Raw genomic sequence first — 23,629 nt, 5'->3', positions numbered from 1 at the left:
ACCGAGCCGTATATTTGTAGTGGGCTTCGGAGCCGGGGTGATGGATGAGTGTCGTCAATGTTCCGGAGGGACGCGCGTGGGCTGTGTCATGACAGCCAAAATCTGCACTTTCCTACCGACTTTCTCTCTCGGAGGTGCGAAAGGTGTAGGGGCTCGATGGTTATTCGGTAGCTGGCGCCGCATAAGTGTACGCGCTCTAATCGCGCGGCAACAACGGTCCGGTCGGTTCGCGCGGTGCATCGCGTCTTCGATATTCAAAGCACCTGCATGCGGTTTCCGAGTGCGAGTTTATAAAGTGGTGCGCGAGAGTGGAGGATCAGTTGGCTGGTGTGCAATGCCAGTGCGGCATGGCGATGAAAGTGCACCTGGTGACCGCGGCGCTGCTGCTAGTGCTACGCGCGCGCGCTTCTGCCCCTGCGCAGTTTCCTGTAAGTCGCTCAGGGCGGGCGGATTTCATATCACTTTTAAATGTATTAGATATCGTAAAATGGGGTGAGTAGGGTCAAAACTGAAATTCAAACCTCGATAACATTTTATTTTTACATATGAAAACTGAATGGTGTATGTAATAAGTGTTCCGGACGTTTGTATTTTAGTTATTATTTTAATTTGGGTAGTTCCATTTCATAACTTTGACGATAAAGAGGAAAACCCACCTCACCCCGTAGTGCCTCGTATTTGGGGTGAGAGGGGTTTTCATACAAAGGTGATTTTGGAAGATTGTTGGATCGAATTTTTTTTATTATGTGTATTACTATAGCTCTATTTTTAAATTGGAATACATTATTTTTGTAGAAGTAGCCTTAAAATCCCTTCTCACCCCCCTCTCAAACCTTCTCTCCCCATTCATAACCCACCTCTCCCCGCGAAACCTACTCACCCCGTTTTACGGTACATTAAGTCCTCGTAAATTTTGCGTCATATACATTGTATGTTTTATTTTATATGTATAATGAGTATCTTACTTTAGAATTCAGATTAGTAATTTTTACGATGTTACCAATGTTTTTTCGCATTCACTCGTTTTTTCAAGTTTTATTAGTAGCTTTTATTTTGCGTTCACACTGGATGTTTAGGTAATTAGGTTACCTATTTTGTTTTCTTTAATAGCAACTTTTCGATATTTATTGAAATTTTGTGTCATTAGGTATTACTTATTGGGTACCTACATGATGGATAGATATATACTCTTTATTGGCACGCCTCAGTAAAAGATAGGGTCACTTGTCGAACATTGAAACAATCGTACACAGTGAAACTTTGCGATATCTCGGAAACTAGGTGTTATCAGCTAGTGCCGTCTGTCAAGCAAGGGCAGACTCAGGGACCCCCAGCACCTCCCCAATATGCGAGCGCGCCTCGGAGAAGGAGCACGTTGCTACGAGCGTTATTGTGAATTCGTGCGACAAAAGTAATATTTTTCATTTATGTTTCGCAATTTTTTACCAAAATATAGAGTCTAGTTTGGCGTTATTTAATTTTTTGTTGTGTTCTATGTGTATTAAAGTTACTTTGGAGCTAAATATTTTTAAATTTCTTTCACTCTTTGGTGCAGTTTTTTTTAATTGATTCAAAAAACACCCCCTAGTCTCACAATGAAACATTTTTATGTAGTAAACAATGAAACATGATGTTCACTGAACACCAGTATTAGTACACAATGAAACAAACTCATTATTTTTTTAATTAATTAAAGACTATGTCCGAAATTTGTGAAACTAAAATACCATGAAAATTGATAATAATTTGTCTATCATATGACAAAATATAAGATACTTAATTTTAGAAATGGCTGAGATAGGATAGTTTATATGTTGAATGTTTCATTGATGGCAAGGTTAAGGTCACATGTCTAACATTGAAACAGTCGTTTATAAACACTATGTCGCAAGAAAGTGTATGATATCGAGCATGGAGATGCTTAAAACCCTCCCGCGTCCACCTAGTTGGCAATCATGCTCCGTGGACATAAAAGGCGCCTTTCTCGCAGCATGCCGTAAGTGCCGACCAGATTTTCGATTCACAATGAAACTTAGGTGTGCGTACAATGAAACAAGTCTTTCGCTTTTAGATATTTCAGCAATCTTATAACGATTCTATATTTCGGAAACCTTTTAAATAACAAATTTCAGCCTACCACTATTTTCTCCTTTTATTTCTCATTAATTGATTGAAAGGATGTATGTATTAATGTAACTTATTTATTACAACGTTTCAATGTTTATTAAGGATGTTTCATGGTAGACTATATATATTACATCTGTTTCACTGTAAAAATTAGAGTGTTTCATTGAAAACATGCACAAGTACACAATGAAACAAAACTCATTTTTCAAAAAAAGGTTTACAATACAGAAACTGTTAAAGATAAGTAGAAACCTTGAATGCCATACGATAGCCAACTAAATTGTTTATCTTCATGCGAAATGTCACACTCGTAACTTTAAAAACACCAGAGATAGAAAGGCTTGAACTTTTAGTGTTTCATTGATCAACAACTAACCCTACAGCTTAACGAAAAACAATTGATTCAATATAGAGGCAGATAACAGGCGGTCTTATCGCTAACGAGCGATCTCTTCCAGATAGCCTTTACATGTTATGACATTGGCTGGTATAGTCGCGGAACCTGTAGGTATAAACACCCTTTAGATCAATGTAAGAAGATGTAGGTAACGGTTGATGTTCAACAGAATTGTTTCGATGTCTATATTTAGATAGATACCAAGTGTTTCTTTTGTTAATTGTAAATAAACATTATGAGGGAAACTGAATTAACCGACTTTATAAAGGAGGAGGCTCTATAAACACCCTTTAGATCAATGTAAGAAGATGTAGGTAACAGTTGATGTTCAGCAGAATTGTTTCGATGTCTATATTTAGATAGATACCAAGTGTTTCTTTTGTTAATTGTAAATAAACATTATGAGGGAAACTGAATTAACCGACTTTATAAAGGAGGCTAGCTGTATTCGTCGGGGTCTTTACTTTTTCGACCGATTAGATTTATTTTATTTGAATGGGTCAGTTGGTCCCATTACTTCCATTGTCATCAAGGCGGGGTCTGATGATGAGATCATGAATAAACTTAAGAAAAACTTTAAATAGGTACTTATACATGGGTTATTTGGGAATTTTTGTATACCTACCTACATATGTTGAATTGAAATTTTAGCCAATTTATTAGTGTCATTACTAAAGAAGACAAACTAAAGTTTAAAGAATCTGATCAGATTGACCGAGTCTTAAATGTCAGGGATCAACTCTTAAGCATATGTTTTATATGTACGTAGAGTGCCTACACGTATTTATAACCGTTTTAAGGTGCTTTCCAATACCTATCCATTGTTTAGCGGCTTCGCATGCATGCATGTAAGTAAAAGCAAGTAAATACCGGTGTGCTTACATACCTACTACTTACATCTCTCGTAAAATTTTGCGGAGCTAAGGTCAAGTGTAACGTTATGTTGAACTGAATGATACTGCAATCCGTGACCGTGATTTGTCAAGCATATATGTTAAATTTTATTTACTGTACAGTATTTACTTACTTGTTCATGTCTAAAGTAAATATAGTAACAGCACCAGTCATGGGACATTTAAGAGGAAATTTGGAGTATTTGTGATATTTCCCTGATACCGGCAAAAGTTCTACCGCTTAGCGTGTTTAAAGATGAAAATCCTATCCATCTTTTATGTTTCAGGCGTGTTATATCAAAGATACTGCAATTAGTTTCCACATAATTTACAAATTAAAACTATGCCTTTTTTCTCCAGTCATGGACACCAAAGCTCCAGTAATGGTACCCCGGTAATGGACGTGGATCCAGTAATGGGCCCCCTATAATGGACATACCCTATCAGTATAAGATATTGGAACAGGGAATAAATTTTTGGCAAAAAACTAGTTATTAGTCATATTTGGTATAAGCTTTTATGTAAGAATGTATTTTTCTTTTCACAGCCAACTAATACTCATCAAGACAATTCTAACAAACCCAAACACAATAAGGTTGCGTTTATTACAGAGTTCCCATGGCCACCTCCTGTCTCCATCATGAGATCAGGTCCATGTTATCATAATATTGCATTGTCATCCGATTTGCTTACGTATCCAAAATTTCAACTCAATCGGAAATCCGAAAGTGGCTCAAATTCAACTTCCAAGATTTGAACCACACTAACTAACAGGCATGTTAAATAAAATTTTGTAAAAACGATATTAATTTTTTCTACTCCCGTACTTAAAAGTACAGTTTGTCATTTAAAGGGTCGTGCACACACCTTTAAACCCCTCTCTTATAGTTGTCAAGACAAGTCTTTAGTCTATTCCCCAAAAAAGTATTTGTGCATACACGCAGTATTTTTTTGGCACTTTTACGATACTTCGTGTAATCACCACTTAAAAAATATTGTATGGAATACATTGTTGCCAACCTAATTTTAATTGTCATTTCTGCCAGATGAGTGAACCATAGACATGTTTTGGTCACATCATCATCATCATCATCAGTTTTCATCTTTATAGGGCTGTATCTCCTAAACCGTGCGTCGTAGCGCAAAAATAATCAAATTTTCGTTCCCCTTTGAATCCCGTAAGTAATATTTAAAAAACACGAAAAACAAAAAAAAAATTATAAAAAAGAAAGAAAAATGTTTATGGGTTGTATCTCCTAAACCGTGCGTAGTAGCGCAAAAATATTAAAATGTTCATTCCTCTGTAAGAAGCTCCTAATTAATATAAAAAAAAAACACAAAAGAGAAATAATAAAAAAAAACAAAAAAAAATTATAATGCTGTATCTCCTAAACCGTGCGTCGTAGCGCAAAAATAATAAAATGTTCATTCCTCTGTAAGAAACTCCTAATTAATATTAAAAAAAAACACAAAAGAGAAATAAATAAAAAACAAAAAAAAACTTTATAATGCTGTATCTCCTAAACCGTGCGTCGTAGCGCAAAAATAATAAAATGTTCATTCCTCTGTAAGAAACCCCTAATTAATATTATAAAAAAAATAAAAAAAACAAAACTTTATAATACTGTATCTCCTAAACCGTGCGTCGTAGCGCAAAAATAATCAAATTTTCGTTTCCCTTTGAAACCCCAAAGTAATATTTAAAAAAACACGAAAAACAAAACAAAATAAAAAAAAAGAAAGAAAAATGTTTATGGGTTACATCTCCTAAACCGTGCGTCGTAGCGCAAAAATAATAAAATGTTCATTCCTCTGTAAAAAACCCCTAATTAATATTAAAAAAAACAAAAAAATATATATATATTTATAAGGCTGTATCTCCTAAACCGTGCGTCGTGGCGCAAAAATAATAAAATTTTCGTTCCCCTTAAGAATCCCACGCACTGAACAACCTATCACATTAGGACATTAAACAATCATCATCATCTATTCTTATTATTATTTCATTGCATTTCAAAGTAAGTGCTTGGTCGTAGAAAAAGTATTGTATGCAACGTTGTTTAACTGAGTCAAAAAATACTCGTGGCGTCTTTATTAACAATTTTCGGCTTCACGCCACTCGCCTTTTTTGACCCCTCTTAAACAACGGTTGCATAAAATACTATATCCGAAGTCCGAGAAGACTTCCTGACATAGTTCGTAACTACATTATACCTACTTCTGTATTATTTAAACATGAAATTACGCCATGGCAAGCATCATTATGTAAATTGTAAGTTATCCCATCATAGGAGGTATGCAGTTTTAGAGCTCCTATAATGGGATTGGGCAAAATACCATTATTTTTTATACATCTCTAGAGACACAAAATAGTGTGTTGTATACCTTATTTCATGGTAAATGCAATTAACAAAACACATTCTAGTTTACACCAAGTTATAATTAATTACAATTTAATATATGAACTCACCTCTCTTAGCGAAGTTGTTAAGAATTCTTACTAGTTATATTTTTCGGTGACACGACAACTTTTGGGTTGACGCCAATTTCTTAAAAAGTAACCGAAATTAATAAAAATTCAAACTTAAACAGCTCTATGACTCTTATTTATGGTAAAATATTGCCAGTGTTCATAAACTACTTTTAAATACTTATTTTAGAGGATTTGTGGTTTTATGTCCCATTACCGGTTCCACGTCCATTATAGGGTCCATTACATTAATAAAGTTCCCAGAAATATGTCAAATCCTTTTCAAGAGTTCTTATAGCAGCTTCATTACGTGGGCGGCAAAAGTGGATCGCTTTTGTAGATCCCAATGATCTGCGTAACTTAATGACATAAAAGCAATAAAATTAAACGAAATAAGTAGTGTCTAAGCACGTCCGTAACCATAACATTCCCAAGTAACGTTACGCAATAGTAATTCGTGCGGGGTGAAAGGGGGTAAATATGTTGCAAACCACTTTCGCAGAATTGGTTCAAAAGCAAGTTACATAATTTAATTGAGTTCAGCCAATTCGGCGCGGCATCACGTACGGTTCGCAGCGTAAACGTCACGTAGTGTTATTCAATTGAGTCTATCGATGATTCATGATCAAAGTGGAGTGTTGACTGTTGAGTGAAGTTAAGCTTTGGCGGCGCGCGCGCCGCTGCCGCCCAGTAGATAGGTACAGAGGGCCTACCGCGAACCACGTTCGACGTGTTGCCTCTCTGTCGCACTTGTAAATTCGTACGTAAGTGTGACAGGGAGGTAACACGTCGAACGTGGTTCGCGGTAGGCCCTCAGAGCGCCTACCGCGAACCACGTTCGACGTGTTGCCTCTCTGTCGCACTTGTTAATTCGTACGTAAGTGTGACAGGGAGGTAACACGTCGAACGTGGTTCGCGGTAGGCCCTCTGTACAGAGCGCCTACCGCGAACTACGTTCGACGTGTTGCCTCTCTGTCGCACTTGTAAATTCGTACGTAAGTGTGACAGGGAGGTAACACGTCGAACGTGGTTCGCGGTAGGCCCTCAGTACAGACGTAGAGCCGGCCGATCGAGCGCATAGGTGTATCTCGCGTAATCGCGATCTATGGCGCATCACTTTCATTATCCATCACATTCGAACGTAACAACCGAGTTTCGAAATTGAAGTAATAGCTTATTATTTATTAAGTTCGGCGATTGCGTCGCAGCTGTGGAGGCAGATAATTCACTGGAATTCCATTGTCTAGCTTCGAAGAAAAAGAAAAACAAATAGTTTTACTTTCCCCTTTACTTCGCTCGCATCCGCTAATGTCGAACCTACACTTAGCTGACTCATGTGGTGTCGATTTCGGTTTCACTAACCTCCATCAGTTTGAGTGACTTGCCGCGACTATTTTACTCGGTGGCTCCTTAATACACGGAACGGAATGAACAGCTCAAAATTATCATTGAAATGAAAGAAAGAAATGCGGCTCATCATCTCATCAATCATAGACCTTAGCTTTTTATATTAAGTTGTCAGGAGAAGAAAGTTACGTTTCGTGTCAAGAAAATATTAAACATTTGTTGTGTAAACACGCCTGCTGTATGAGTGCATGAAACGGGAGTAAATAAGCTCGTGGCACCGCCGCTAGTCCGTAGACCGTTTAACGGAGGATTATAATTAAGTGATGTGAAGAAGCGTGGGAACAGGGCGGGGCGGTGGGGCGGGCGGCGGCACCGGCGGCGCCCGCGGCCCCACACCGCGAGCGCGACGCTTGTCACCGACGACCCCGATTACCGCCGCATAAGCCGCATTTATCAATACCTTGTTGACACTATTTTGACGCGTACGTTCCTGATACCCACATTGATTGCATTGTTGAGCAAGTACCTACCCGGAATTATACTAGATCTCGCAAATGAAATCTGCGGTTGAAAGTGAGTGAGCTAGATCATCGTGGATAAAGCGCGTGGGTTATATTAATCCTTAAACTAGAGCTTTAAGACATGTCAATGGTATAGATAGACGTTTGTACACACTTGATAGGTATTGTATTTTATTTAGTTAAGTACCGTAAAATGGGGTGAGTAGAGGCAAAACTGACATTCAAACCTCGATAACATTTTATTTTTACATATGCAAACTGAATGGTGTATATAATAATTTGGCTAGGTTCAGACGGCGTTAAGTTTTCCCGTATACCGTGTACGGGATTTTATCGAATACCGTAGTGGCAGCTAAATTTGTATGAAAACTTTCAAAATCGTTCACACGTTATCTATCCGGGAAAGCCGTCTAGCCGTGTGAACGATTTTGAACGTTGTTGTACAAATTTTGCTGCCACTACGGTATTCGATAAAATTTCGTATACGGTATACGGGAAAAATTTACGCTGTGTGAACCTAGCCTAGTGTTCCGGACGTTTGTATTTTACTTTTTATTTTGGGTAGTTCCATTTCATAACTTTGACGATAAACAGGAAATCCCACCTCACCCCGGAGACCCTCGTAATTGGGGTGAAATGGGATTTCATAAGGTGATTTTGGAAGATTGTTGGAACGATTTTTTTTGTAAGAGTATTACCTACTATAGCTCCATTTTAAATTGGAATACTTTATTTTATTAGCAGTAGCCTTAAAATTTCATCTCACCCCCCTTTCATCCCTTCTCTCCCCATTCATAACCCAACTCTCCCCGCGAACCCTACTCACCCCATTTTACGGTATAAGATATCTGTATGTTACTAGTTACTATACATCTCGTCTTTTTTTAACAATGCGAAACACGTACCGTTTATAGATTCAGTAAGATCGTTGGCGTAGTCTTCGCAGAAATAATACAAAAGCTAGCAGCAGTCTCGTCGCCTTAGATATGTACCTATCTTCATACCTATCTGTTACATATAATAATATAGTATAGTATAAACATACATAAGCGGTCGGGTCAGGGCCGGATTAACCCTAAGGCAGAGTAGGCAACTGCCTATGGGCCCCGCCTCGGTTAGGGGGCCCCGGCGGCCCCGCGCGCGCCAAAAAAATTGTATTTCATATGGCCAAAATTCATAAATAATTTTTTATGGTATCTACTTATACCTAATGTCCAATATCAGTTTCTCAGACACACAATCATCAAATGATTATGTAAATTATGTTATTTTATAGCTTTTAAAGTGTGTAAATCGAGCTCGAATTTCAGGCTCCCGAGGGCCTAAAACCTCATTAGTGAAACTTCGGCCCTCCGAGTAACTCTTGTATGACACATATATTATTGTTGAGTAACATTTGATGGTTGGTTCGTATCAGAGCGCTGCTTTCTGACAGTTCTACCTTCGGCGTCGCTTTTTAACAAATATAAACATTGATTTCAGAAGCTTAGCCTTTTGCCTCGCATGAAAGCTCACCTCGCTGGTTATAAGTACGCTTCGGGCTTGTTAAGTATGTGGAGATTGCTGAGCTCGACCTTCAGCCTCACTTTTTACCTCAATTTTCGGTTCGTCTACCAAATCTCTTCTTCAGCTTAGCCTTTGGCCTCGCTGCGCCAAGCTCGGCCTGCGGTCTCGCTTTTTAATACAATGGATATTGGTTGGCGTCTGTGCTCTAGCTGAGCTTATCCTGAAGCACGGCTTTGACCTCGCATGAAAGCTCGTCTCACTGGGTAACTTCGGATTTTTAGGCTTTTTTAACACGCTTTCACAATTTTTTCACAAAAAATTTCGCGCTCGCTGCGCTCGCGATTTTTATTACTTTTCCGATTTACCCAGTACTTACATGCTAGTTCGACTGGTTAATGAATAATCATTTAAACATATGTAAAATATTTACTATTAGGTTAATTTTAATCATGTGGCTCATATGGTCGGACAATCGCTGTTCAGCCTCGCAAAATATTTAACTACTTATTGAGAAAAAAAGACCTCTCCCCACACTGGACGCAAGGAGGAATCGGCAAAAACTAATATAAAAAACCTTTATATCTACGCAAGAGCGAAAAAGACATCGTTCGGCATGTTCGGATCGGCTCAATCGACACCTGAAGGTTGAAATTAAAACCGCAAACTTACTTCCCTGTACTGAACAACTGAACTTATGTATGCAGAATTAACTGTAAGGGGGCCCCGAGCATTGCACTGCCTAGGGGCCCCGACATGGTTAATCCGGCCCTGGGTCGGGTCAGTGTCAGGATTGTCGGGTACCTGCCTATTATAATTGTTACATTGACATTAGAATAATATATGGCTTATTATTAACCGGGCAACTAAAATATTAAACAGGAACTTTCATTGGGCATATAATAATATAATTTGGCTGTGAATTAATATTTTAGCACCAAAAAAAATATATTAGCCTCAAATATAAGCATCATATTATTAAAAAAACTGGCAGCAAAATCAAGCCACCCAAAAAAAAATAGGGAACTTAAAGTGATAGTTTGGCGTCTAAAATAATAAATTGGCAACTAATTTATTTGTACAGCGATCATAAAATTTAGTTGTCATCTAGTTGTTCTCACCTAAGTAATCAACTAATCATAACTGAGCATAAATTTAATAGTTACCACTGTGTTCTTCTCGAGTCAACAGATAGGTGCGACGACGAGCGAAGCGAGGAGGAGCGTGTTAGGTTGACTGTGTAATGACCAAACAAAATATTTTAATAGAACTTCATTTTTAAATTAATAGATAGCAGTTTTCTTTTTAAAATGTGCTTCATAAATGGTCTCCAATATAATAATTCAGTTGCCAAATAAATACTTGGTAGGTACCGGCCTAAAAATAATCAAAAGCTGTAACGGCATTAAAATACAACTCATATTGATATATTTTAAGGCTCCGTTTTTGTTGCCGAACTATTAATTTTAGTACCCATTTCTATTTTTTTAAACTACCCAAATTCGATTAATCAGTTGACCGGTTAAATCCGTGCCATAATATATTATATTACATTACACGCGAAACGTTAAACTTGAACTCGAGGTTTCGGGGGCCACGAGTAATCCGATAAAACATCACGCATCTCCATTGTTGTAAGATAATTAGAGGCATAATTAATTTTGGTTGTAAAGTGGTTTAGTTTAGACGTTATTCATTTCTAAGAATAAATGCCGCTTCAGCCTTTAGATTATTATGGCTAAATTTAATTTACCTAGCTTAGACCTTTAAAAATAGACTTACATGTTAATTAATTGATTTCACATATGAATTGAGAACCTTTTAATTTTAAATACGGTTAAAAAAAGTAGTAGCTAAGTATAGATAATTTTACACTGCATCGATAATATATTATACTTATTGTAAGTATAGGTATTATACATATCTCCACGTTTTAAGTTCATCATTTCTTTTCGTGTAGCTACATGTAATTTCACAGCAATACACAGCGTCTTTTTTAGTTTTATGTAGAAGTAAGTATCATGTCATGTTGTAACATACCATTCAAATAAGAAATTAAAATCAGAATGGGCTCCTGTATACCAACATGAAAGCAATGAAATGAAGTGTATAGTTTTGACTTTTGACCCTAGGGGTGAGTTTTCATTAGGCAATCTGAAATATAACTGAAATCCGGCGTATTTCAGGACCTACTACAACTACCGAGCTGGTGGCTCGGCGAGGGCGCCGATCAAACTACCGACGTGCAAGTGGTGTATCTGCCGGCGCTGTTACCGCGGGAAGCTCAGCAGTCAAGCGGCGGTAGCGACGATGTGCCCGTTCCGTACAGCTTCGATGCTTTCGGTCGGTGAGTACGTCTACTTATACCGACATCTTGCTCCAGGACTAGAAGCTAGGCGAGGTTGTAGGTCAGCTGCACCTTACGGCCCTGTTAATGCGTGAGGCTCAGCGGCCTAATGGCGGCAGCAACTATGTGCCCGTTCAGTACAGCTCTCCAGCCAGATGTATTACTAATTTGCTTACTCCAGGATTATTTATTGGGGGAGGGTGAATTAGTTGTACCGAAGCCCCTACCCTAGAAGCTGGACGAGGATGTATTAGATCAGATCTGTTCTAGTTAGGTTACGCAATAGCCCCTGCTGCTGCTGCCGCGCGGGTCTGTGGTCGACCGGCGCCGGGGGAAACGTGCGCACATCTATCTATCTATATATATAAATGCAAGTGTCCTGACTGACTGACTGACTGACTGACTGACTGATTCATCAACGCAGAGCCGAAACTACAAAAGCTAGAAAGTTGAAATTTGCACACTAGGTTGCATTTGTAAAGTGTACAAGAGATAAGAAGCGATTTTGAAAAATTCAACCCCTAAGGGGGTTAAAAAGGGGATGAAAAGTTGTATGGGGTTCAAGTTTTAGTTTAAGCTAGGAATTTGAAACTTTGTGAAAATGTATTATATTAAAAAACAAGAAAACTAATTTCAGCGTTTTCGAAAATTCATCCCCCAAGGTGGTGAAAAAGGGGTTGAAAGTTTGTATAGAGATCAAATATTTTTGTGAGTGTGTGACTTTAAACTTTGTATATGGGTATATTATTATAAGACAGGAAAAGTAATTTCAGCGTTTTTGAAAATTCATCCCCTAACAGGGTTAAAAAGGGGTTGAAAGTTTGAATCCATTACAAATGCTTTGAAACTTCTTAGAAAGGCATAATAGCCGATTACAAAAAAAAGTAATTGCGACGTTTTAGGAAATTCAACCCCTAAGGGGGTAAAAAAGGGGATAAAACTTTGTCTTGGGGTGCAAATTTTATTTTAAGCTAGGACCTTGAAACTTTGCAAAAAGGTATTAAATTAAAAAACAAGAAAACTAATTTCAGCGTTTTTAAAAATTTATCCCCCGAGGTGGTGAAAAAGGGGTTGAAAGTTTGTACGGAGATCAAATATTATTGAGAGTGCGGGACTTGAGTCTTTGTATAAAGCCATATTATTAAAACTCAAGAAAAGTAATTTCAGCGTTTTTAAAAATTCATCCCTTAAAAGGGTTAAAAAGGGGATGAAAGGTTGTATGGGGTTCAAGATTTATTTTAAGCTAGGAATTTGAAACTTTGTAAAAATGTATTATATTAAAAAATAAGAAAACTAATTTCAGCGTTTTCGAAATTTCATCCCCCAAGGTGGTGAAAAAGGGGTTGAAAGTTTGTATGGAGATCAAATATTTTTGTGAGTGTGTGACTTTAAACTTTGTATATGGGTATATTATTATAAGCCAGGAAAAGTAATTTCAGCGTTTTTGAAAATTCATCCCCTAACAGGGTTAAAAAGGGGTTGAAAGTTTGAATCCACTACAAATGCTTTGAAACTTCTTAGAAAGGCATAATAGCCGATTGCAAAAAAAGGAATTGCGACGTTTTAGGAAATTCAACCCCTGAGGGGGTAAAAAAGGGGATGAAACTTTGTCTTGGGGTGTAAATTTTATTTTAAGATAGGACCTTGAAACTTCGCAAAAAGGTATTAAATTAAAAAACAACAAAACAAATTTCAGTGTTTTTAAAAATTCATCCCCCGAGGAGGTGAAAAAGGGGTTGAAAGTTTGTATGGAGATCAAATATTTTTGAGAGTGCGAGACTTAAATCTTTGTACAACGCCATAGTATTAGAACACAAAAAAACTTATTTCAGCGTTTTTAAAAATTCATCCGATAACAGGGTTAAAAAGGGGTTGAAAGATTGTATAGGTTATAATTTTATTTAAAGCTAGGAACTTGAAGCTTCGTAAAAAGGTATTTTATTAAGAGGAAAGAAAACTAATTTCAGAGTCTTTGATAATTCATCCCCCAAGGTGGTGGAAGGGGGTCGAAAGTTTGTATGGAACCCAAATATTTATTGGAGTGCGGGACTTGAATCGTTGTATAAAGGCATATTATTACAATACAAGAAAAGTAATTTCAGCGTTTTTAAAAATTCATCCCCTAAAAGTTTAAACAGGGGTTGAGACTTGAGAGTTGGTAGAGGGTTCAAATTTTATTTAAAGCTAGGAACTTCAAACTTCGTAAATAGGTAGTTAGGTAGTAGGTTTTATTAAATAGTAGACTTGAAAATCTTCTTGGGGTTGAGAGAGATTATATCGAGATTATCGAGAACAATTTTATTCAGTTAGGGGCTCGAAACTTTGTAGCCAGGTTGTGAAAGACAAATCTCAAGCGTTGTATAATAATTAACAAATGATTAACAGTCCCTACTGCTATCTTTTGCTGCATAATGTTCTAAGCTAATGTAAAATTTATAACCACCAATATACAAATCCACGCGTACGAAGTCGCGGGCAACAGCTAGTCTATATATATAAATGCAAGTGTCCTGACTGACTGACTGACTGACTGACTGACTGACTGATTCATCAACGCAGAGCCGAAACTACAAAAGCTAGAAAGTTGAAATTTGCACACTAGGTTGCATTTGTAAAGTATATAAGAGATAAGAAGCGATTTCGAAAAATTCAACCCCTAAGGGGGTTAAAAAGGGGATGAAAGGTTGTATGGGGTTCAAGTTTTAGTTTAAGCTAGGAATTTGAAACTTTGTGAAAATGTATTATATTAAAAAACAAGAAAACTAATTTCAGCGTTTTAGAAAATTCATCCCCCAAGGTGGTGAAAAAGGGGTTGAAAGTTTGTATGGAGATCAAATATTTTTGTGAGTGTGGGACTTGAAACTTTGTATATGGGTATATTATTATAAGACAGAAAAAGTAATTTCAGCGTTTTTGAAAATTCATCCCCTAACAGGGTTAAAAAGGGGTTGAAAGTTTGAATTCATTACAAATGCTTTGAAACTTCTTAGAAAGGCATAATAGCCGATTACAAAAAAAAGTAATTGCGACGTTTTAGGAAATTCAACCCCTAAGGGGGTAAAACAGGGGATGAAACTTTGTCTTGGGGTGCAAATTTTATTTTAAGCAAAAACTTTGCAAAAAGGTATTAAATTAAAAAACAAGAAAAGTAATTTCAGCGTTTTTAAAAATTCATCCCCCGAGGTGGTGAAAAAGGGGTTGAAAGTTTGTACGGAGATCAAATATTATTGAGAGTGCGGGGCTTGAGTCTTTGTATAAAGCCATATTATTAAAACTTAAGAAAAGTAATTTCAGCGTTTTTAAAAATTCATCCCTTAAAAGGGTTGAAAAGGGGATGAAAGGTTGTATGGGGTTCAAGATTTATTTTAAGCTAGAAATTTGAAACTTTGTGAAAATGTATTATATTAAAAAGTAAGAAAACTAATTTCAGCGTTTTCGAAAATTCAACTCCCAAGGTGGTGAAAAAGGGGTTGAAAGTTTGTATGGAGATCAAATATTTTTGTGAGTGTGTGACTTTAAACTTTGTATATGGGTATATTATTATAAGACAGGAAAAGTAATTTCAGCGTTTTTAAAAATTAATCCCCTAACAGGGTTAAAAAGGGGTTGAAAGTTTGAATCCATTACAAATGCTTTGAAACTTTTGAGAAAGGCATAAGCCGATTGCAAAAAGAAGGAATTGGGACGTTTTAAGAAATTCAACCCCTAAGGGGGTAAAAAAGGGGATGAAACTATGTCTTGGGGTGCAAATTTTATTTTAAGCTAGGACCTTGAAACTTCGCAAATAGGTATTAAATTAAAAAACAACAAAACAAATTTCAGTGTTTTTAAAAATTCATCCCCCGAGGTGGTGAAAAAGGGGTTGAAAGTTTGTACAGAGATCAAATATTTTTTAGAGTGCGGGACTTGAATCTTTGTATAAAGCCATATTATTAATTCTCAAGAAAAGTAATTTCAGCGTTTCCAAAAATTCATCACTTAAAAGGGTTAAAAAGGGGTTGAAAGATTGTATAGGGTTTAAATTTTATTTTAAGCTACGAATTTGTAACTTCGTAAAAAGTTATTTCATTAAAAGAGAAGAAAACTAATGTTAGCGTTTTTTAAAATTCAACATTTAAGGTGGTGAAAAAGGGGTTGAAAATTTGTATGGAGGTCAATATGTTTTGTAAGTACGGGACTTGAATCTTTGTATAATGACATATTATTAGAATACGAGAAAAGAATTTCAGCGTTTTTAAAAATTCATACCCTATAAGGGTCCAAAAGGGGTTGAAAATTTGTATAGGGTTCAAATTTTATTTAAAGCTAGGAACTTGAAACTTCGTAAAAAGGTATTTTATTAAAAAACAAAAAACCTATTCAACGTTTTTAAAAATTCATCCCCCGTGGAGGTGAAAAAGGGGTTGAAAGTTTGTATGGAGATCAAATATTTTTGAGAGTGCGAGACTTAAATCTTTGTATAAAGCCATAGTATTAGAACACAAGAAAACTTATTTCAGCGTTTTTAAAAATTCATCCCATAACAGGGTTAAAAAGGGGTTGAAAGATTGTATAGGTTATAATTTTATTTAAAGCTAGGAACTTGAAGCTTCGTAAAAAGGTATTTTTTTAAGAGAAAAGAAAACTAATTTCAGAGTCTTTGATAATTCATCCCCCAAGGTGGTGAAGGAGGTCGAAAATTTGTATGGAACCCAAATATTTATTGGAGTGCTTGAATCGTTGTATAAAGGCATATTATTACAATACAAGAAAAGTAATTTCAGCGTTTTTAAAAATTCAACCCCTAAAAGTTTAAACAGGGGTTGAGAGTTGGTAGAGGGTTCAAATTTTATTTAAAGCTAGGAACTTCAAACTTCGTAAATAGGTAGTTAGGTAGTAGGTTTTATTAAATAGTAGACTTGAAAATCTTCTTGGGGTTGAGAGAGATTATATCGAGATTATCGAGAACAATTTTATTCAGTTAGGGGCTTGAAACTTCGTAGCCAGGTTGTGAAAGACAAATCTCATGCGTTGTATAATAATTAACAAATGATTAACCGTCCCTACTGCTATCTTTTGCTGCATATTGTTCTAAGCTAATGTAGAATTTATAACCACCAATATACAAATCCACGCGTACGAAGTCGCGGGCAACAGCTAGTCTTATATACGACTCCCAACTCAACTGTAATGAGTTCATTATGCTAAATTTTTGTGAAATATGTATAATGAATTTGACTAATCACGTGTCGCAGTGGGCACAAAACAACAGATATATCAACGAACCGCTGGCCAAACATGCCTGTACTTCGATTTGGCGGGGCTAGATTTTTAAGATTCCTATGTAGTTTATTTCATTACTTTGGTTGATTCGTAGAAAAAGGATTCTATACAATAGGTAGTGACATAATAATTAGCTTTCCAAACCTCGTATCTTATTTAAACACGGTATTCGGAACACATATTGGAAATTTGGTATTGGAAAAAAAGCTCCTTAATATATCACGATTGTATAAAATATATTAGGTTACGTTACGTTGTATAACACGTGTCATTGTGATATCATAATGAATTCAGCACCCCCGATTTATACGAAAACGATACCAAACACGGCCTAGCAGCGTCACTGTAGTGTAGAATTGTAGATATCATAATAAAATTGAGAGCCCTAAATAAACTTTCAAGAGCGGATATATAACTTGTAACAAGTTTAATTAACTATCATTTTGTATTAGTTGCCATGTCGCTAACACACATAGTTTGCGAAATCGGTTTCGTATATACGAAAAACCGAAAAATGGGATCTTCAAACCTCCCATCTCCCCACCGGCTCAAGGGCTACGGCCGGGGACTTTTGATATTTTCACCTCCTAGCTATGACGTCCAAAAATTGTGTTCCAAGCATTTATAGTAGGTAAGTTAACAATATTATATCACATCAAAAAAGAGGAATAAAGTAGTAAACCTCAAACAATTATAAAAAGTCCGGAACTTTTTAAAGGGTTTTTTACACTGAGACGATTATAATCTGAAGGTCATGAAACTGTTACGACCAGCAATTTTTTTTGTGATTTACGAGCGTTTATTTAAGTGTAAGATTTGTAAGTAACTTAGTTACCTACTTACTATATGAAAAACTATGAAATAGCATTTTCATTTAACTCTAAGTTACAAAAATAGCAATAGTTATTTGTACAACAAGAGATCAAAGTTTGATATTTCTTCGAGTGCTTATTTTGAGTCCCGTGCAAGCGAAAGATTCTATAATAGATTCACGAGCGTAGCGAGTGAATCTAATTTAGAATCTTGAGCGTAGTAAGGGACTCAAAAGCGCACGAGATGTAAATAACTTTGATCTCGTGTAGTACACAACATTTTTCACCTCAGCAGTGAGAACATATTAGAGAACCCGAAAAATGTATTCCTTCTTCATCACTTACCTCTATTCACTCATGTTTTCTTAAGATATACCAACAATTAAACTTTCACCTCAGCAGCTCGAACAAGGGTACTTTGCTACTTAAAAACAGTGAGCAAAATCGCATTTTGCTCATTTTGCTCATTTTGAGTAGCAAGTTTAAGTAGCAAAGTAGGTACCCTTGTTCGAGCTGCTGAGGTGAAAAAATAATAAACATCGTGGAGTTACGTATTCTTTTCTTGTTTACGTTCAGGTAAATATAATGAATGAAATGAATAAATTAATAAGCTTTTCAAGTGATTTCGTAAATGTTTGTTACTTCCTTTCTCATGGCTTTCATAGAGGCGAAATCGGCTCTCTATTATTTATTATTTTCCTACGTGTTATTGTAAAACAAATAACCACATCAGATAGTGTAACAAGTTTAAATTTAAATAATTAAAAATGAGCATTACAGGTACTAAATTTAAAACCTCAAGTGCGAGTTGGTCAGCGCCCCAAGGGTTCCTTTTTCGCGCATTGTCTTTAATAACTTCAAAGTTATCTCCTCACAACAAATAAATAAATAGTTTGCATGCATTGCATACTTTTTTTTTAAATTACCCCCAAAAATGGTCGCCAAATTTAAAACTAATTAATTTAGATAGGCGTTAGGTACTCATCCGAGTCGTCCGTCTTTGGGTTTCCGACTTACATACGAGTAAGTAGGTATGTGTAATTTCAACTCAATCGGTCCAGTACCTATAGTTACCTATACTAGATTTAAAATATTAGTATGGATATATTAGGTATCAAAAGGCTTGAGTGTGGTAGGTTCTAGGTTAACCGTTAGTAAGGAAAATATGTACCTACTAATAAAAAATAATATACATAGGTACCTACTATACCTATCTATACTACTTATACTTACTAGGACTATTATTTTCAGCCGTTACCTGTCACCTCGGGAAAAAGGTGACGGTTATATTAAAATGATTAACTTTACAGGAGTTTCTCTCTACGCCTGGTCCCGAACCGGCGGCTAGTGGCGCGCGCATTCGGCGTGTGGTCGGAGCGCGGGCGCGACGCGCCGCTGTCGGCGGTGGACGCCTCGTGCCACTTCCAGCACGCCGGCGTCGACGCCGTCGCCGCCTTCTCCGCCTGCAAGGACCATGCATTGGTACGTCTCCCGCTTATATAGGTTAGTATAACGTGTTCCTGTTCAGCATGTGGTAGGAGGGCGAACGCGACGCGCCGCTGGCGGCGGTGGACGCCTCGTGCCGCTTCCAGCACGTCGGCGTCGACGCCTTCTCCACCTGCAAGGACCATGCATTGGTACGTCTCCCGCTTATATAGGTTAGTATAACGTGTTCCTGTTCAGCATGTGGTAGGAGGGCGAACGCGACGCGCCGCTGTCGGCGGTGGACGCCTCGTGCCACTTCCAGCACGCCGGCGTTGACGCCGTCGCCGCCTTCTCCGCCTGCAAGGACCATGCATTGGTACGTCTCCCGCTTATATAGGTTAGTATAACGTGTTCCTGTTCAGCATGTGGTAGGAGGGCGAACGCGACGCGCCGCTGTCGGCGGTGGACGCCTCGTGCCACTTCCAGCACGCCGGCGTCGACGCCGTCGCCGCCTTCTCCGCCTGCAAGGACCATGCATTGGTACGTCTCCCGCTTATATAGGTTAGTATAACGTGTTCCTGTTCAGCATGTGGTAGGAGGGCGAACGCGACGCGCCGCTGTCGGCGGTGGACGCCTCGTGCCACTTCCAGCACGCCGGCGTCGACGCCGTCGCCGCCTTCTCCGCCTGCAAGGACCATGCATTGGTACGTCTCCCGCTTATATAGGTTAGTATAACGTGTTCCTGTTCAGCATGTGGTAGGAGGGCGAACGCGACGCGCCGCTGTCGGCGGTGGACGCCTCGTGCCACTTCCAGCACGCCGGCTTCGACGCCGTCGCCGCCTTCTCCGCCTGCAAGGACCATGCATTGGTACGTCTCCCGCTTATATAGGTTAGTATAACGTGTTCCTGTTCAGCATGTGGTAGGTAGGTAAGCGAACGCGACGCCTCGTGCCACTACCAGCACGCCGGCGTTGACGCCGTGGCCGCCTTCCGTCTGAGTGATTAAATAAATAATAAATAAAATAAAAATCATTTATTTCAGACTAACAGTCCATACATGATTAGTCAATACAATACAATACAAATACTCTTTATTGCACACCTCATTACAAAAAACAATACAGATATATACTGGGTCAACCAAATCTTGTCAGTAAATAGGAACAAAAAAAACTATACTCATCCTTTTCTTTTGAGTGCTAGTACTAGTGTAAGACAAAGATAGTATGATTCTCTGTCTATGTTTGAAATCAAACAGACCTTTGACAGACTATATTCAAGTCAATATTTATTTTCCAATGTAATTCGGCAATGTAGACAATCGGAATTATAACAACACTAGCGACCCGCCCCGGCTTCGCGCGGGTTACACAATACCTTAACAAATGACACCATAGGCAACTAAACAAAATACACCTAAAAACCTTAAATAAATTAACAAGTGAAAACTGCATGAAAATCCGTTACGTAGTTTTCGAGTTTATTGGGAACATACATAGGTACTACACACAAACAAACAGACGTGGCGGGGGACTTTGTTTTATAAGGTGTTTATCACTTCAATAAGTAAAACCTACATTACCAAACCCTAACACCGTACTAGTAACTTATAATTTTAGTTCGCTAATTAATCTGAAACATTATTTTTCCGATATATTTCCTCAATTTCAGCACGGGCTGATTGTCGTAGACAACTCTACATACGAGGTCCGGCCGCTGCCGGCGGGCGCCGGGCGGGCGGCGGACGGCGGACGCGCCGCGCACGTGATCCGCCGCGCGCCGCCGCCGCGCGCGCCGCGGGACGACGCCCGCACGCTGCGCCCGAACCCGCGCCGCCCTCGAGCGCACTACCCGCACAAGCCGCCCCCGTCCAGCTACACCATCGAGATCGCCCTGTTCCTGGACGAAGCGGCCTACAAGACTTTCAACCCGTACTTTAATTACAAGGAGACTGAATTGAGGGATATGCTATTGGCGTATATTAATGGAGTAAGTACCGTTTACCTGTAATAGATTAACATTTTTGGTTCTGCCTTATTTCTGAATGATATTAAATGCTGTTCCCAATTACAGTAGGTACCTTCTGTCCTCTCTAATCCCACCAAGATAACCTTAGTCTATCAAGTGTAGCAATTCCTAATGCCTTAATGGTACAAGGTGTACCTAGGTACACCTTAGATACCTACATAATAGAATATAATTAGCATATTGTAATCTCGGCTTACAGCGTTACGGTTACAATACCTAAGCGATATCTGATGTCTCTATTGATCCATGAATTGAATAGAACTAGGTACCTGTTGTGTAGCGGTTTCGGGTTTCTATTACATCTCCGAATGCTTAATGCTTGCATTGATTGGTTGTTTGGTAATTCGCTCCAAGTGACGTCAATATCAATAATATGAGTAGGTACCTACCTAAAGGAGCCCACAGATTACCAGTTCGCCGGACGATATCAGCCTGTCAGTTGTTCGGAACTGTCACCTTTTGCGTTAAACTGACAGGCTGATCGATATCGTCTGGCGAACAAGTACCTAATCTGTGGGCCCATTTTAGTTTATTTAACCTACTTCAATTTTTCACTTGATCAAAATCTATCTGTGACCCAAAATCTGTCTGAGATAGAGGCGTATTGCGAATGTTTTTGTTTCTATTTCGAATAAATAATCGATTCAAAAGGTGCAATTTTTCTATGACCCATGCTATGTTAGGAGAAGTCATGGAGTCCAGGTCTGCAAGCTGCGGTAAACTAAACAGTAAGTAGGTATGCAACGAGGATTACCTACCTTAAACACATACACAATTACACATGGTATGTACACCTGCACAACATCTACCGACACAGAAACTGCGCCTATTCCACCTATCCCTACTGCGATATCACCACCAGTGTGGACATATGGAATATTTTTCCATTTAGTTCTACTGGTAGGGATACATGGAATCGAGTCGTCCATCTGTCCCTCCCAGTTTTTAATGGTAGAGCAAGATGGAATTTATTCCATTTATCCCAATCACTTTCCCCCTAGTAGGGATACATGGAATTTCTTCCACTTAGCCCAATCACTTTCCCCCTAGTAAGGATACATGGAATTTCTTCCACTTAGCCCTACCTAATTGCTGTTTGGTAGGGCTATATGGAATTTTCTCCACTCAGCCCGACTTTACTTGCTGTTTGGCAGGGATACAAAAAAACGGGACTCTGTTACTAAGACTTCGCTGTCCGTCTGTCCGTCCGTCTGACATGTGGCTGTATCTCATGAACCGTGATAGCTAGAAAGTTGAAATTTTGATTCCCAACCCATCTCAACAGGTTTTTCATGATTAGTGCAAATAAGTAAGGGCCAAAAGAGTTAATATATGTATGTTTAGATAGCTGTTTTGTTTCTATTATTTCGTTATATATAAATGCCTGTTAATATAGTTGGAAATAATTCCGCGAGTCCCCACCAGGTAAGCAGTCAGTATACATGGTTGGAAATAATTCCGCGAGTTCCCACCAGGGGGGAAGCCAGTATAGATGGTTGGAAATAATTCCGCGAGTCCCCACCAGGTAGGCAGTCAGTATAGATGGTTGGAAATAATTCCGCGAGTCCCCACCAGGGGGGAAGCCAGTATAGATGGTTGGAAATAATTCCGCGAGTCCCCACCAGGTAGGCAGTCAGTATAGATGGTTGGAAATAATTCCGCGAGTCCCCACCAGGGGGGAAGCCAGTATAGATGGTTGGAAATAATTCCGCGAGTCCCCACCAGGTAGGCAGTCAGTATAGATGGTTGGAAATAATTCCGTGAGTCCCTACCGCAGTGGATTTCAGTAGGGATAAATGGAATAATATCCCTACCAGTAGAACTAAATGGAAAAATATTTCATATGTCCACACTGGTGGGGATATCGCAGTAGGGATAGGTGGAATAGGCGAAAAACTGCATGTAGCCGGTTGACAATGTTTTGTGGGAGCTTAAGATTTAAGAAATTGAGTATAACACACGGCCGCTGCTCCGCCAGTTCTCTTCTTTTGTACTTACTTGGCTAACGCGTGTAACTACGACCCAGTATGACAATGCCATAAAAATCAACCTATCTATTGTAATCAGCTTGAAATCAACGCCACAATCCTTCCACATTTCAGGTGCAAGCACTCTACCAGCACTGGTCCCTCGGCACACACATCCAGTTGTCCCTGGTGCGGCTGACGCTGCTCCGGGCGCAGCCTGCGGCGCTGTCGCGGCACGCTGAGCGCGGCCGCCTGTTGGACTCCTTCTGCGCGTATCAACGGTCCCTCAACGTCGAAGATGACAACGATCCGGACCATTGGGACATGGCTTTACTTCTGTCAGGGTAAACAAACGTTTTGGCAATATTGCACCATATTTGTTGGTTTGTAATAAACATTACCGTCAGACCGCACAACTTTGCCTTGAAGCGTAAATGTCGCCATCCATCATCATCATCAAAGGAAAAATGGGCGTGTGTAAACTAGTGATGGGTAGGACATCAATTTAAAATGAGTTTGTATGAGTACCT

The 23,629-nt window shown here is 38.6% G+C and overlaps 1 protein-coding gene across 1 annotated transcript in view; it reads left to right on the top strand.

Annotated features, from left to right (window-relative positions):
- The first annotated feature begins 347 nt into the window (after positions 1–347).
- Positions 348–23,629, top strand: part of LOC134647525 (A disintegrin and metalloproteinase with thrombospondin motifs adt-2-like) — a 36,050-nt gene continuing 12,768 nt past the window's right edge. The window contains exons 1-5 of the mRNA XM_063501876.1: positions 348–428; positions 11,445–11,605; positions 18,990–19,161; positions 20,776–21,093; positions 23,235–23,443. Coding sequence (XP_063357946.1) covers positions 348–428; positions 11,445–11,605; positions 18,990–19,161; positions 20,776–21,093; positions 23,235–23,443 — 941 coding nt within the window. The remainder of the gene's footprint in view (positions 429–11,444; positions 11,606–18,989; positions 19,162–20,775; positions 21,094–23,234; positions 23,444–23,629) is intronic.

This window comes from Cydia amplana, chromosome 4 (genome assembly GCF_948474715.1).
Source record: "Cydia amplana chromosome 4, ilCydAmpl1.1, whole genome shotgun sequence".
Classification (NCBI taxonomy): Eukaryota; Metazoa; Arthropoda; class Insecta; order Lepidoptera; family Tortricidae; genus Cydia; species Cydia amplana.
This window is presented reverse-complemented; position numbering and strand designations above follow the sequence as displayed.